The sequence below is a fragment of the Spinacia oleracea genome, chromosome 5 (assembly GCF_020520425.1).
Source record: "Spinacia oleracea cultivar Varoflay chromosome 5, BTI_SOV_V1, whole genome shotgun sequence".
NCBI lineage: Eukaryota > Viridiplantae > Streptophyta > Magnoliopsida > Caryophyllales > Amaranthaceae > Spinacia > Spinacia oleracea.
The window spans coordinates 126471624-126489097 of record NC_079491.1 but is presented as its reverse complement, the minus strand read 5'-3'; the positions used below and the strand labels follow the sequence as shown (position 1 = coordinate 126489097).

The 17474-nt window shown below is 38.2% G+C and overlaps 2 protein-coding genes and 1 pseudogene across 2 annotated transcripts; 2 read left to right on the top strand and 1 right to left on the bottom strand.

The window, feature by feature from the left end:
* Positions 1–4238: 4238 nt before the first annotated feature.
* LOC130462196 (uncharacterized) lies at positions 4239–4339 on the bottom strand (annotated as a pseudogene).
* A 1049-nt stretch (positions 4340–5388) lies between these two features.
* Positions 5389–6003, top strand: LOC130461851 (uncharacterized). Its single transcript, XM_056830089.1, has one exon. It carries the CDS (start codon positions 5389–5391, stop codon positions 6001–6003), a length of 615 nt encoding a protein of 204 aa, XP_056686067.1.
* Positions 6004–8552: 2549 nt separating this feature from the next.
* On the top strand, positions 8553–9017 carry LOC130461850 (uncharacterized). The gene has a single exon (XM_056830088.1). The coding sequence runs from the start codon at positions 8553–8555 to the stop codon at positions 9015–9017; it is 465 nt and encodes a 154-aa protein (XP_056686066.1).
* Positions 9018–17474: the final 8457 nt, after the last annotated feature.

Sequence of the window (17474 nt, the reverse complement as noted above, 5' to 3'; positions counted from 1 at the left end):
GATTCCGGCAATATTTCTATTTCCGATAATATTTTCCGATACGTACCATGTTTCCGTTTCCTGCAACATCTACGACTTGGTTAATATTTATATTTCCGACACGATCCATATTTCCGTTTCCGGCAATATCATCGTTTCCGGAGTATTCATTTCTTGCTTATGACGATCTCAGCTCCCACTGAAACCAAGATCCGTCGATTCCGAATATCCATAGATGGAGTATTTAATGCCATTAAATACTTGATCCGTTTACGTACTATTTGTGTGACCCTACGGGTTCAGTCAAGAGTAAGATGTGGATTAATATCATTAATTCCACTTGAACTAAAGCGGCCTCTAGCTAGGCATTCAGCTCACTTGATCTCACTAAATTATTAACTTGTTAATTAATACTGAACCGCATTTATTAGACTTAACATTATATGCATACTTGGACCAAGGGCATCATTTCCTTCAAGAGTCCGCTTCAGTTCAAGTGGAATTAATAATATTAATCCACAGCTTACTCTTGACTGAACTCTTAGGGTCACACAAATAGTACGTGAACGGATCAGGTATTTAAGTAAATTAAATACTCTAATTATGAATATTCGGAATCGACGGATCTCGGTTCCAGTGGGAGCTGAAATCGTCAAAAGGCAAAATATGAATACTCCGGAAATGATGATATTGCAGGAAACGGAAATATGGATCATAACGGAAATATAAATATTATCCAAGTCGTAGATGTTACCGGATATGGAAACATGGTACGTATCGGAAAATATTATTGGAAATAGAAATATTGCCGGAATCGAAAATATTGTCGGAAACGTAAATATTACCGGAATCAGAAATATTGGAAATCGAAAATAAATTCCGGAATCGAAAATATTAAATATTTTTTCGAATCGGAAATAAATTCAGGAATCGGAAGTATTAAATATTGTTCGAATCGGAAATGAATTCCAGAATCGAAAAACGAATTGGAAGCGCGACGTACGAAACTATCGTCGGACGAGCTTGCTAGACGCAAGGCCCAGCACGAAGCCAGGCCCGCGCCTAGCGAAGCCCGCGCGCACCGAAAGCAACGAGCAACCAAGCGCGCAAGCAGCGAGCTAGGCAGGCCCAGCCGCAAGCGCGCAAGGCCAGGCCCAACAGCAGCGCCCACTGATGGGCCGTGTGCTGCAAGCGCCTGCCTTGGGCCGAGCCGCGCACAACGCCCCTCGTGTGCTGCGTGTGTGTGTGTGCAATGCTACGAATCCTTGGTCGTTTAGGATTGCTTGATTAATCGTTTTCCTAATTCCACAAGAATGAAATGTTTTGTGTTTTATTAAACATTAAATTCTAATGGATTAATTTACCTAGAATTCTAATAGAATTAGTTATTTGAATCCTAGTGGAAATCTAAGTCCGAAATTTCCTCCCTATAAATACGTGATTCATAATCACAATTTATACAGCACAATCAAACAGGTCAAGTATTCCGGGACGGAGGGAGTAGTTTAAGTTTAAGAACGGATTTAATAATTTTCCTATAACTGATAACTAAGCTTTCGAATAAACATAATACCTTATATCATATTCTAGTTAATTAAATATAAGGCGGATCCGAACGTGCTGTGGACTATCTACGGAGGGGCGACATTTGGAGTCCTAAACTTGTTCTTGTTCGGTTCGGGAGCATCTAGGGAAGGCACGCATCACATGTATGTATCCTTAATTATGCTAATTGACTATGTGGCAATTAATTTGGATTCCTGGCTTTATGGTTTTTCCAGGGCCTCGACGAGGCATGGGCGCAAGCCTATGGCTTTGTCTTGGCCCGTTGGTTCGTTTTAATTTTTCGGTTGAAAACGAATTTAATTAAATTTAAATTCGTAATTTAATTTTTTCTCGGAATTTAATTTTGATTAAATCAATTATTATAAATTTATTTATACTAATTATTGATGAGCGGCATTTATGTCGTTCTAAGCTTAGGTTTTCGTATTATTTTATTATGATTTTCGGTGTTTTTAGGTAGTTTTATAGCATTTATATGCCCTTATTCCACCCTTGTGCTTTGTAGGTAGACATTGAAGAAAAGTGGAAAAACAAAGTAGAAGTCACACGAAGCAACCCTGTGCGACCGCACAGGAATTTCGTGTGCTCGCACAAGGTAGAAGAAGATGTGTTGGAGCAAGCAGTGCAGTGCGACCGAGCTGAAGATTCGTGCGATCGCACGAAATCGCAAAAAGTTTACAGAAACTCTTCCCCTATGCGTGCTATCGCATTAGAATTTTTGTGCGCTCGCACGAAATTCTTGTGCGAGCACTCAGATATGCCATGCGACCTCACGAGTAATTTTGAAGACTTTGGCTATCTCAAGTGTGTGCGACCGCACGAATTATTCGTGCGTTCGCACGGTACGAAGGAAGCAATCGTCGCTCTACTCGTTCGCACGAAATATTCGTGCAACCACACTGGTGCGTTTGCACCTGGGTCTGTGCGTTCGCATGCCTGTGGGGGCTGAGCATTTTCGAGTTTTTAAAATCTATTTTGGGAAAAAATATAAATAGAATTTCTAATTTATTTTAAGGGTGAATTTTTTCATAATTAGTTTCATAATTAGTTTTAGAGAGTTTTTAGAGTTCAAGCCTTAGTTTTCAAGTTTTTTGTAGAGAGAGAAACTCAAGAATTCATTCAATTTGAAGATTAATTCCAGAAATTTTGTCAAGCTTCATAGTAATCTCTACTTCTCTTACTTCTCTTTACTTCTTTAATTGATTTTTAGTTTGTTTGCTTTGAATTCTTAATTTTGGTGATTGATTGAATGTTGTTGATTGATTTGCCTTAATTCTCTTCTTCCTTTCAATTTCTATTACTTGTTTTCCTATTAATTCTCAATTTCCATGACTCAATTCAACTCTATGTTTTCATTCAATAGCATAATGGCTAGTGAGTAATTCTTAGGTTAGGGTTAGGGGAATAATTGGGGAATTATAGGGGATTGTAGAGATAATGTGTTGGATTATTGATTCAATTAAACCTTGATATGCATTCTTTGGGGATTCCTTGTCAATTAAGCTTGGTAGTTGCAAATGCTAGGCATAATTTTATAATTGGTCAAGACATTGAGGGTTTTTGTTTGATTGAAAGTACTAGGTAGTTTGAATTCCCATGCTAGGCTTAGAGTGACACGAAAGCGTGTTTTGGGCTTAGTTTTGGCATGGTCCGCTAACCGAAAGGGGTGCCGGACTAGCTTGGTTAGTTACTCCCTAGTTTTGCATGTCTTTGCATCGTATGAATGCATAGCGTCTTGAATTTCCCCCGTTAAACCCCGATTCAACCCCGATACCTTAGCTCCCTTAATTTTATTGCTTAATCGTTTGATTCCCGTAGTTGTTTCCAACTCCTAAACTTAGTTTTCAAAGCTAGCTTGATCTTAAACTCTTTGACTTCCCGTTCTCTTGGGACGATTCTCGGACTTACCACTATAGTTGATATAGTGTGCTGGTTTAGAGATTTATAAATATTGTTTGATAGGTAGACTTCGTTTCAACGACACGGAAAAAACCTAATCAAAATGGCGCCGTTGCCGGGGAACGGTTGTTGTTTTTGAGTTTAGTTTTAATCGAGTCTAGTTTAATCAAAATAAAAAATACCAAAAACATTTCGTTATTTCTTTAGTTTTCTTTTGCATTGCTCACGGTTGGTTTTGAGTTTGTATGCAAGATAGGGGAAGAACTCGTCATAGGCCTCTCTACCCTCTCGACCTAGAGTTAGAGAGGACTTTGTGGAGCTTGAGACGTATCCAAACCCGTTCATCGAGCTACAATCGGTTTGATCCTTTGAGTGAAGTTTCGGATCAAGACCCATCAAGTCCAACCATTGATAGAATGGCTCTTTCGGTTAAGAATCTAGGCATACCGGGCGCTTTTGAGGCAACTTGTGGCATACAAGCCCCGACTACTAATGCCAACAACTTTGAGATAAGACCCGCGTTGATTACCTTGGTGCAAAGTCACCCGTTTTGTGGAAAAAGTAGTGAATCGCCGCACGAACACTTGAAACAGTTTGAACAAAATTGCGATACTATTAAACACAACGGGGTGACTTAGGAATATGTGAGGTTGAAGCTCTTCCGGTTTTCTCTCTTGGGGCGAGCAAGTGATTGGCTTGACAAGGAGGTCAAGCCAAACTCACTAAGGACTTGGAACGAAGTGACAAGTGCATTCCTTAGTAAGTTCTACTCGCATGGGAAGACGGCGGAGTATAGGCACAAAATTCAATCCTTCGAGCAAAAGAGTGTTGAATCCCTATTAGAGGCTTGGGATCGATTTAAGGAATACCAAAGGGAGTGCCCTCACCACGGAATCCCTAAATGGCTTCGTTTACAAACTTTCTACTTGGGACTAAGCCCAACCTCCAAAACAAGTCTTGATGCGGGGGTGGGTGGTCCAATTATGAATAAGACGGAGGACCAAATAGGGGAGATCATAGAAGATGTCGTGCAAAACTACCAAGCATGGCATGTTGGGACTAGGAATTATGATAGCAAAGGGAATTATGAAGATGGCAAGGGTTCGACCTTCGCTATAGAGAAAGCAAACATAATTGAAAAGCTTAGCTCAAGGCTTGAGAATCTTGAGAGTGCTCCGAGTCAACCTCCATCTCCATCAACAATTCCTCCACCATCGGCTACTCTTCTCACTAAGGGGAAGGGCAATGTGAGTTCCTATAACACAATGCCACTAGATACATCTTTTTGTGATATTTGTGGTGAGCATGGTAATTTCCCTAGCATGTGCCATTTATTGCATAATGTTTCATATGTTGAACATGGCTCTCCTTATGAGCAAGAATTTGATGTGGAATATGCAAATGCTATGAATGAGAGGCCTAGATATGATGGTCCCCCGAACCAAAACTATAATAGGCAAGCACCTAGAGGCCCTCCTATGCATGCCTATTATCAAAGTGGATCCTTCCAAGGAGGAGGGTTTTGATAACCAAGGCCGAGGTAACTATAGGGCGCAAGGCTATCAAGGCCAAGCATCCTATGGCTAACCTGATGGCCTAGGCAATCAAACTCAATTCAATCAAGGTAGTTATAACCCTAACCACCAAGGTGGAGGGGGTTACAACTATCCATATGTGCAATATAGGGGTGCTTCTAGTGGGGGCTATCCGTTGAACCCGGGAAGCCAATATGGTGGTTCTCAGTTTCCTCCTCCCGGATTCAATGCGCCTAGGACCTATGGCAATCAATTCCCACAAAATCCTATTGGTTATGGCAATGCTCCTCCACCGCTCCCGCCTCTCAAGTCTAACCTTGAGGCTCTTATGGAGTCGTTTGTGGGGGCTCAAGCCAAGAAAAATGTTGAGTTTGAGGATGGATTCAAGCAATCCAACACTCATTTGAAAATGATTGAAACCCAATCAGCACAACTTGCTAGCACCATCAAGGAACATCAAGTGCATACTAGTTTCCCACCCCAAGGTCAACCTCCTAAGCAAATGTATGCGGTCATGACTAGGAGTGGGAAGATTTTAGATGATGGTGCTAAGTTAGTTGACGCTCCTTGGTCTAGGGGAGAAGAATCTAAGGGAATTGAGTCTACGGACTATGTTGTGGTAGAAGAGGAGTCTCACGTTGATGACGCGAGGGATGGTGTGAAGCCAACGGAGGATACTCTTCTACCTCTCCCTACTCCTACACTCCCCTATCCTCAAAAATTTGTTGGAAAGAAGTTGGATGACCAATTCTCTAAGTTTCTAGACAATATTAGCAAGCTTTATGTGTCATTGTCTTTCACCGAGGCGCTTAAGCAAATGCCACATTATTCTCGGTTCATGAGAGAAATTTTGTTTGGCAAAAGAACTTGTGGGCCCAAGGAGACTGTGCATCTCACGGAGAATTGCAGTGCCTTGATTTTGTGCCCGTTTTCCCCAAATCTCAAGGATCCCTGGAGTTTCTCGATTCCTTGTAGCACCCAAAAGCTGAAGATAATGCTCTTTGTGATTTGGGGGCAAGCGTGAGTATTTTGCCATACAAAATCTATGAGAAGCTTAGTCTTGGTGATCTCACCCCTACCCCTATGTCTCTGCAACTAGCCGATCGCTCGGTTATGTTCCCTTTGGGTAGGGTTGATGATGTTCCCCTTGTTATAGGGAGGTTAACTTTTCTTGTTGACTTTATTGTCTTGGACATTGATGAGGACGCCCACACCCCTATTATCTTAGGGAAGCCATTCTTAGCCACGGCGGGGCCTCTCATTGATGTTCAAGGTGGTCTTATCACCTTGAAGGCGGGAGACGCTAAGGCTAGCTTCAAGCTTCCTAGTGATGATGGATGTTGTTCCAAAATGAAGAGTTGCATGAAGATTGATACTATTTCTTGTGTTGAGCATCATTGCTTATATGCTAATTCTTCTAACAACTCTTGTGCTTCTAAGTTTGATCATAAGCTTGATAGGAACAATTTCAATAAGAAGAAGATGCTTGTGAGTCCCACGGTGTTGGGCGATGCCTTTGATAATGTCACAACCATTCCCGAGACATTCGGGATGGATCTAGATGATGATGGAGCACAAACTTCGGCTCTCAACGGTAAACATTCCCCGGGCATGAAGCCCAAGAGGGGAAAACATAAGCCTAGGGGAAGTTGGCTTGATCCCGCCTCAATGAGTGGTAGCTTTGGTAAGTTGTTTGTGCCCAAAGAGGAAAAAAGAAGCTTTTTGACCTGTGATGATCCTAAATTGGTTGCATTTGACCCCCCATGAGTAATGGGGGGATTCGTCAAGCTAATGACGTTAAACGAGCGCTACCAGGAGGCAACCCGTGTATTGTTACTTTCTCTCTTGTCCCCCCATGAGTTTTGGGGGGATTCGTCAAGCTAATGACGTTAAACGAGCGCTACCCGGGAGGCAACCCGGTTGTCTAACTCTTAGGTTTACTTGGTTTTTGACTACTAACCTTTTATTTTATATCTTTGTTTAGTTTTTGTGTTGTTTTTTTTTGTTTTAGGTAAAAAGAGCAAATATCTGCAAATCAGGTCCGGTGCGACAGCACCGCTATTTTGTGCGATCGCACAAAACCAGAAAAACAGATCAGGAGCTCTCCAGAATTTCGTGCGATCGAGTTCCTTTCTGTGGGCTCGCACCAAAACCCTGTGCGATCGCACGGATTTTTTGTGCGTTCGCATGGGTCGGGCTCGCAGAATCTGATGGCAGTTTATTAAAAAACCATGACCCCTTTTTCTTTTCTTCTCTCATTTTGTCGAACCCCACTCTCACTCTCACTCAAACACTCTACTTTCCTCTCCACTTTCACTCCTCATACTCCATTTCTACACCCTTCTAGCTTGATTTCTCATAATAATTTCCCTCTCCACCACCAGAATGCAGAGTGTTATTGGTGATGTGGTTAGTGAATTTCAATCTGGGTTCATTCCTGAGAGGAAAGTTTCTGATAACATTCTACTTGCTACAGAACTGATCAAAGGTTACACCAGGGCATATGTTTCTCCTAGATGTCTCCTAAAGGTGGATTTGAAAAAAAGCTTATGATTATATTGAGTGGTTTTTCCTCAAAGATGTCATGATAGAACTTGGATTTCCCGAGTGTTTTATGAATTGGGTTTTTACCTGTATCACCACAGTGTCCTATAGTATTTTGATCAATGGAAAATCAACTAAACCTTTCAGTGCAAAAAAAGGGCTAAGGCAAGGTGACCCTATGTCTCCATTCTTGTTTGCAATTGGCATGGAATATCTTACAAGGCATTTAAAACAGCTCCAAACTCAACCTGACTTCAATTTTCATCCTAAGTGTGAAAAGTTAGCCATTACTCACCTAATGTTTGCTGATGATTTACTCATGTTCTCCAGAGCTGACATTCAATTTGTCAAAATGATGTTTACTGAAGCTAATCTTGACAAAAGTAATATTCTCATTGATGGGGTCTCTGCTACTGAAAAATCTTCAATAGTGTTTGTTGTACACATCACTGAAGGGTCCTTCCCCTTCAGGTATCTTGGTGTACCTCTATCTACAAAGAAATTGGCTTATAATCAATGTAGGCCGTTGAATGAGAAAGTGGTTGCTAAAGCTAAAACTTGGACAGCTAGGAATCTTACCTATGTTGGCAGACTTCAATTTGTGCAGACTATTCTTTTCAGCTTGCAGTCCTTCTGGTGTCAAATCTTTATTTTTCCCAAGAAGGTTATTAGAGAAATTCAGAACTTCTGCAGGATTTATCTGTGGACTGGTCATACTGATCCTTCAAGGAGATCTCTGGTTGCATGGTACAACATGTGTCTTCCTAGAACTGCAGGAGGATGGAATTCGAAAGAGATGAACTTGTGGAACAAGGCTGCAATTGCTAATCTTCTCTAGGCCTTAACACATAAGAAAGACAAGTTGCGGTGTAGGTGGGTGCACACATATTATATTAAGGGTAGAACTCTATCTACTCAATGGCCTGCTGCAATGTCTTGGCCATTGAAGAAGATCTTAGGCTCTACTCAGATGATTGATGATGTTGGAGGATGGGATAAGGTATGCAATAAGGGAAATCTATTAAAAAGATGTATCAATGTCTATTGGGAGAACATGTGAAAGTGCCTTGGAGAAGCGTTATGTGCAACAACAGGGCCACCCCTAAGAGCTTGTTTATCACTTGGCTTTCTCTTTGGAATAGACTTCCTACTAGAGACGGGCTTGTGACATGGAAGGATATTACCACTGACTGTTGTCCTCTTTGCACCAACGAGAAAGAATCAGCTGCTCATTTATTATTTGAATGTGACTATTCTGCAGCTGTGTGGAATGACATACTGCACAGTCTACGGTTTAGCAGGAGATCTGCTCCTTTTGATAAAGAGCTAATATGGGTTCTGAAAGCCACCAAGAGGACTGGAGATAGGCACAAGCTTTTGCTGATGTATTTTGCTGAATGCATTTACAGCATTTGGCTCCAGAGGAATGAAATGGTGTTTAATCAGAAGTGTAGAAGTCGGCCATCTGACATCCTGCTAGATATTAATTTATAGTTCCTTGTAGGGAAACTGATAGTCAGAAGTTGTTGCTTATGAGTTAGTTGCTGGTGTTGTTGGGCTATAGCTTGTTGTGATATTAGTGTTCTGGTGGCTTAAGCTTTCCTTGTTCTAGCTTTGGCTAGCTGTTTTCTTATCCTTTTGATAATAAAATATCTTTATTTGCCAAAAAAAAAGTAAAAAGAAGGCAAAGCACAATAAATTAGGTGGTTGTTGAGTGTAATTGAATGGTCCTTGTCCCTTGGGACTTGGAGCCTTATATAGTACTCCCTCCGTCTCTTTTGTTCTTTACTTTGGTTATTTTCACGCGTTTTAACGATTAATTAATGTACATTGAGATTCCCCTATTTTTTTTATTTAAATAAGGCAAATTATGTTTATTTATAATTTTTTCACTTTATCAAAATTCTGATATTGGGAAAAATGAGAAAATTTTAATGTCCCAATACAAAAGTGTGAGAGGTTAAATGACCCAATGCATTTAATTGGTTAAAATAATCATTGGACACAAATTTTGATAGAATATAAAAGCATTTATGTGATAATATAAAGGAAAATTTTGTAATATTAATCCAAGATTTGGTCGATTTTCTTTGATTAAACCCACCTACGACATATTTTTTAACAATTCCACATTTACTACCCAACGACTTTTATTGGCCCCAATAGATCATAACCCTCTTGAAGTAATATGTCCTTACATGACAGTACTCTCTCTCTCTCTCTCTCTCTCTCTTCTCCCTCAATATATTCAGTCATCATCGTCAATTCATCACCATCTCGATGAATTTTTCACCGATTATCGGTCACTTAAGCCCAATAAATGTTGTTGGGTAGTAAAGGTAGGATTATTAAAAAAATATGTCGTAGGTGGGATTGATAAAAGAAAATAGGCCAAAGGTTAGATTATATTATAAAATTTTCCTAATATAAATGAAAATGTAAAAAAAAAATTGGGACACCAAAAAGGAAAACGTAAATAACAAAAAGAGACGGAGGGAGTACCAGGTTGAAGTGACCTAGGAATCCTGCAATATGATTGGCCGAAGTTTTGAGGAGATGACATGTGTCCTCTGTCTTGAGCCGCCATATTGAAAGATGGCATAAATGGGCTTTCTGGGCAATTGTTTACATTGACAAGTTTGGTAGAACATCCTTCAGTCATACCTAGGGCCACCTTTATGGCCAAGATTCGACGCCAAGTGTTAAGTCTGTCTTGCTTATGTAAGAGGACACGGAGGAAAATACATCCACGCAGGATAGAATGCTAGGTAAAATATGGGACTCGTGTCGCATCTTGAATGGTCCAAGTGGCGTGGTAATTTTGCCAAAAATATTATCCATATCAAGTATCCTCTAAACTTATCCTTTGTTATTTTTGTCAAATTGTAGATTATCCCAAGTTACCTTATACTGACTTGGGCATCGGAGGGTCTTTGGATAAACCAAAGACCAATCCTCACGCTTTGTTCTTTTGACAGTACAACATTAACTAGACGTATAACAAAACTTGACAAACAACGACCGAGACACGAGTAACACTTAAAAAAAACAACAAGAAACAAAGAATAATCGAGATAAAACACTAAAACAATGTTCTTCATTATATTTAGTACCAACCACAAGTTACACTTATGAGTTACACTTACATCTCCGTTTACGCGTTACACTTAAATCTACGTTTATGAATTACACTTACATCTGTCACACGTACATTTGTAATATACGTTAAATTCACTACATTACATCCAGTTGCGGATCTAGGGGGTGTAAGGGGTATAGTTGCACCCCCATTTCCTGGATCCGCGAACAAATATATAGCAGCAGTTTTGACACTGTATATAATTGAAATGCGCTATTCTTCCTCACATCAGTAAGGTTGTCTCAGTTGGTTGAGTGATTAACCTAATTATCTTAAAGCAAAAGGACTAGGATTCGAATCTTTATAACTCATATTTTTCTCTACTTTTTTCCCCATTTATTTAGCTCTTTAATTTCTTACTTTCTCTACCTTTCGTTGGTAGACTATAAAAAAATTTATTTCGTACCCCCATTTCTCAAATCCTGGATCTGCCACTGATTACATCTATACATTTACGAACGACAATTACGTTACATCTACAACATGGCTCGACACGAAGTGGGAAGTTGTCGCAAAGGCAGTGTCACATAACCAATACCTGCAGACCAATCGCTAACTGCTGTACCCGGGTACAGCCAGCTCTGGCTGTACCCCCCAAAACGACGCGCTTATATTGTTTGTTCATTCTTGTCGACTGTTTATTCTTTTTTATTGTACTGTTTGTTCATTCTTATTGTACTGTTTGTTCTTTCTTGTTGTACTATTTGTTCATTCTTGTTGTACTGTTTGTTCTTTCATGTTGTTTTTTAAATTCATCATCAAATTTTCATAATTGTTGTATTTTTTGTTTTTGCTTCTGGAATTTTTTGTTCTTTTTTATATTGTTTGTTCTTTCTTGTTTATTTGTTTGTTTATAATAATCATATGGTTAATGTTCATAATTAAACTCTTCATTAATCTTTTATTCTTTCTTTTTGTATTGTTTGTTCTTTCTTGTTGTACTGTTTGTTCTTTCTTGTTGTTTTTTAAATTCATTCATCAAACTTATTGTTGTATTGTTTGTTCTTTCATGTTGTCTTTAAAATTCATCATAAAATTGTTCATAATTGGTGTATTGTTTGTTCTTTTTTCTGGAATTTTATGTTCTTTTTTATATTGTTTGTTCTTTTTTGTTGAATTATTTGTTCTTTCTTGTTTATTTGTTTGTTCATAATAATTATCTGCTTTATTGTTTGTTCTTTCATGTTGGCTTTAAAATTCATAATGAAATTGTTCACTTCATTGGTCTTTTATGTTTTTACAAGCGCCTATATTGTTTATTTCCAAATAAATAAACAAATGTTCATTTCCAAAATAGTAAATGTTCATTCCAAATAAATGAATAAATGTTCATTTTTGTTGTTTATTTCCAAATAAATAAATAAAGGTTCATTTCCAAAATAGTAAATGTTCATTCCAAATAAATAAATAAATGTTCATTTCCGAAAAAGTAAATTTTCATTTTTGTACCAGTATTTGTTCTTTCTTGTTGTATTGTTTGCTCTTTCATGTTGGCTTTAAAATTCATCATAAAATTGTTCATAATTGTTGTATTGGTTGTTCTTTTTTCTGGAATTTTATGTTATTTTTTATATTGTTTGTTCTTTTTTGTTGAAATATTTGTTCTTTCTTGTTTATTTGTTTGTTCACAATACATATATGGTTAATGTTCATAATGGAATTGTTCACTTCATTGGTCTTTTATGTTTTTACAAGCGCCTATATTGTTTATTTCCAAATAAATAAATAAATGTTCATTTCCAAAATAGTAAATGTTCATTCCAAATAAATAAATAAATGTTCATTTCCGAAATAGTAAATGTTCATTTTTGTAGTTTATTTCCAAATAAATAAATAAATGTTCATTTCAAAAATAGTAAATGTTCATTCCACATAAATAAATGTTCATTTCCGAAATAGTAAATGTTCATTTTTGTACTAGTATATTAATGTTCATTTTAAACAACACAAAACGACATCGTTTTGAATGGGGGTACAGCCAGCTTTGGCTGTACCCGGGTATAACCAAAAATTTGCGACCTGCAGACACAAAAACACACGCCAACCAAGGAAAACCCAAGTCCAACAGTCTGTTCATTAACATATGGCCCAACTCTTAAAGTGAGACCACCAAAATAAAACCAAGGTTGCCGCATTAAGACAAAACACAACCATTATCCTGTTGACCCCCTTAGGCCAACCAAAATACACATATAAATCCTTCAAAGATTTACTAAATAAACAAGCATGCCTTAAAAAAAGACTACTACGTACACTTGGGCATCATGGTCGGAAGTTCCTTTCTGGCTACCTTCACTTGTTGCCGCCTCGACATTGGTGTTGGGACTAGTTGCAGAAGCGCCTATCTCCTTATCATCATCCTCGTCGATGGCACCATAGGGACATAATCATCAGGAAACATGTTGACCCTAAAGTTTTGATGATGACAAAGCAAACTCCTGACAATTGGTTAAGTTATGTTGCATAATAGGTTCCGAGATCCTTAGAGAGATAATGCTAAGTTAAGGAGATCCTGAGTTGGATAAACTAAGCAACGTGGAATATAAGCAAGTAATTGATCCATGTCAGACACTACATTGAAGATATAATCATTAAGCAAGTTTACAAAGGCGAGATCCTTAGGCGAGTTCCTAAGGCGAGATCCTCATATATTATGTGGATCCTCGATGTTCCAGAGAAGGAACAAATTGGGAAGACTTCGAGTGAAGCTTCTAAAGGTGCAACATGAAGACTACAACATATGATTTTATGTTTAGGATTTATGTAAGTATTTAATATTGTTTATACGTAATTTGGAACGAAAGGAACCTAAGTATTTTGGTACGTTTTAAATTGAAATATATTAACTGTAATTATAAAAGAGTTTTAAGTTGGAAAATCTTTGTTAATAAATAAAATGAATTTAATTAATAAATGTAAACATAGGATTCTGTTTTCATTCTCCTTGTTTCTCAAGCAAAAGATTTTCCATGATCCTTAAAACTCTCCCACGTATTTCTGTTTAAACGTGCATTTAGTGTTTTGATTTGGTCTCCCTGTTTCTCTCCAACTATGCCCATGTTACTGAGCAGTAACTGTTAGTGGGTAGTTGAGGAGAACATGAGTACCCAACCTTAGGTAAAACTCTCCTATAAAAGGAGAAGAGTTTTGGCTTTTCAAAACACAACTGATTTCTGCAAAATCTATCTTAAAGAGCTTAAACGTTTTAAAAGAATCAGTTGGCAAAATAGAGTGTTCCTTGAGTTCCTTATTATTATAAGCTTTATTACGTACTAGAGTTTTATATCAAATTGTATTTTGGGTTTAAGGGTTGAGTGATCCTTAATTGACTTAGAGTTAAGTCAAAGAGAAACAGAGCGACTTAGAGTTAAGTCAAAGAGAAAAGGAGCGACTTAGAGTTAAGTCAGAGAGAGAAAGAGGAGCACAGTAATCAAAGGGGATTGCTGTGGGGAACTCGTGTTCGAGAGGAACTCGAGTTAAAGAGTGTATATGTAATAGAGTTATTGCATTAATACAAAATAGTAGTGAGGTTCTTCTTGATTAGGGTCAAGAAGGTTCCTCCATTTTATATCTTTCTTCGCTCATTATTCTCAGTCTCTTTATTGTTTAAATTCCGCACAAAACTTACCCAAGTTCCCAAGAAACAATTCACCCCCCCTCTTGTCAAGTGTTCCTACTGAACTATCAGTTGGTATCAGAGCAGGATCTCACAAAAATACAGGAAACCCTGTTGAGAAAAAGTTCCTGGAAAGTATGAACGCTTACGAGAAACTCGAGGAAGGTTATTCCACTCAAAGACCTCCAATGTTCAACGGAAAATTCTACACCTACTGGAAGAACAGGATGAAGATCTACATCAAGGCAGAGAACTATCAAGTATGGCGAGTCATAGAAGTCGGTGATTTCGAGGTAACAATGACCAATGCTCAAAATGAGGTAGTTCCTAAACCCATGTCTGATTTTACTAAGGAAGATTTTGAGAAATTTGAAATCAACGCAATGACTGTGAAAATCTTGCATTGCGGCCTTGGACCTCATGAACATAACAGAGTTATGGGGTGCAAGAGCGCAAAGCAAATCTGGGATCTCCTTCAAATAACTCATGAAGGAACTAATGAGGTCAAACGTTCAAAAATTGATTTATTAATGTCTAAGTATGAACGTTTTGAAATGCAACCAAGAGAAACAATACAAGAAATGTTTACTCGTTTCACTAATATCACTAATGAACTAGTTTCTCTTGGAAGAAATATTCCCTCTGATGAACAGGTTAGGAAGATCCTAAGGAGCATGCCACAGGATGATAGATGGAGAACCAAGGTCACTGCATTGTTTGAAACAAAGGACTTCACCAAATTCAACATTGAACAATTGGCGGGATCCTTGATGACTCATGAATTACATCTAGGAGCAGCTGTTCCTGAGAACCGAGGCCTTGCTCTCAAGGCTGAGGAACAGGAGGACTCAGAACCTGATGAAGATGAGGTTGCTACGTTGGTCAGAAGAATGAAAAGATTTTACAGGAACTCTAAACCTGGAAATCTAAGAGGAAGGAACTCAATGAGAAAACCAAGCGGTTCCAAGTCTGACCAAGGATGTTTCAAGTGCGGTGATTCTGACCATCAAATCAAAGACTGCCCTCAGTGGGAAAATGAAAAAGGGAAAGGCAAGGGAAAGGATCAATATAAGGAAAGATTCAACAAATCCACCTTTGCCAAGCCCAACTTCAAGAAGGCAATGATCGAAGCTTGGGAAGAAGCCACTGACTCGGAAGAAGATGAGGATCAACCAGAAGAAACAGCAAACCTTTGTCTTATGGCAAAGATCGATGAATCAACACAAGATCCATCAAGTGAAGTAAGTTCCTCAACTCTTCAATCTCTGTCTGTAAATAAATTAGTGGAATTATTGATAGAAACTCTAGAAATTTTTAAAAAGCTTATCGTAATAAAGGCTCAAAGTGACAAGGCAATGGAACTTAGCAAAGAACACACAACCTACCTCGATAATGTTAAATCTGATGTACATGGTAGGTTCTTTCAGTTGCCTGACAGGAACACCTCTCTTAAAGACTCTTTTAAAAGAGTTGAAAATGTACATATTATGCTTGATGAAACTAATGAAGTTCATGAACAGAAGGATTTCGAAAATGGTTTGATTCACTTCACAGATAACAATGAGGAAACTTCTCCAGCTAGACAACATAAAGATATAGTTGAATCAGGAGTTCAAGAAATCAAAGTGAATCAGGGAGTTCCTACTCAAGAGGAACAAGATCTTAGAGTTCATGATCCAGAAGTTCCTGTTCCTGAGGATCACCCTATTATTCAACAGGAACAAGGAACTCGAGGATCTCAAGGAACTCAAGAAACAGAAGTAACTGAGGAAAGTTTGAATATTCTTGTGGCTCAATCTCAACCTAAGCCGTGGAAACATCAGAGTTCCTCTCCAATGGATCTGATCGTCAACGACATTGAAAGAGGAATTGTGACAAGATCTGAACTTAGGAACTTCTGTACTTTCCATGCGTTCCTCTCCATAATCAAGCCAAATAACCAGAAGGGGATAGAACTCAAATGGATGTACAAGATCAAGCTTGATAAATGTGGAACAATGGTCAGGAACAGAGCAAGGTTAGTTGTTAAAGGCTACAATCAACAGGAAGGTACTAATTTCGAATAAACTTTTGTTCCTGTTGTTAGATTAGAAACTATAAAAACTTTAATTGTTTTTGCAGCCTTTACAGAAATTAAGTTGTACCACATGTACGTCAAATGTGTCTCCATAAATGAATTTTTTAAAAATGACGTCTGTGTGGAACAACCTCCCCATTATAAAATCATGAATTTTCAAATCACATCTATAAGCCTGACAAAGCTCTCCATGGGTTAAAGCAAGTTACAAGATCATGGTGCGAAATATTATCTAAAATCCTTATGAAAAATGATTTTAAACGAAGTAGATATGACAAAACTTTATTCTTAAAATCAAAAGGAACTGACTCACTAGTTGTACAATTTTACGTTGATAATATACTGTTTGGTACAACTATTGAAAATTTGTGCAAGGAACATGCAAAGTAAACAAGCAGAAAGAAGCACGGAAAAATGAGATTGGACCTCGGGATGATCAAGCTGAGATAAGTAAGCAGGAAAGTTCCTCACAAGGTATTACTTTTATAGATTTATGCATAACTACTATATACCATTATAAATACATGTGCGTAAAGCATAACTGAAGTTTACCATTGTTAAGGAACAACTAAAAATTTAAAATTAAAATATGTATTTAATTGGTCAGTAATATGAGATACGTGATTTAAAACAGTTCCACTAAAATAGGAGGATCATGGATATATTCTTTTTGTTACAATTTTCTTCCATCTTTTATTTTTCCACAAATTATTTTTATTATTTTTATTTCTTTTTATATATCCATATTTTTATTTATTTTTTCCATTAAATTTTATTTTTTCCAAAATTAAAAGCTAATGGATCACACCTATGGATCTCTCATACCCAAATCCACCACAAATTCAAAACTCATCAATTTCAAACACAAGAAACCCTAAAAATAAAAAATCCCCAAATTCAAACCCTAACAATGAAAAATCCCCAAATTTGAAACCAACACCACCACCGCCGGCGGCCAGACCCAGCAGGCCACGACCACCGGCCAAGTCGCACTCAGCCCAGCGACCGGACTCGACCCGGCCAACCGACCGAGCCCAGCCGCGGAGCCCACCGTCGCGTCACCAGCAAAACTGACCAATCCCTCAAGGAAACGCTAGCCACCAGCGTCGGTGACCCACG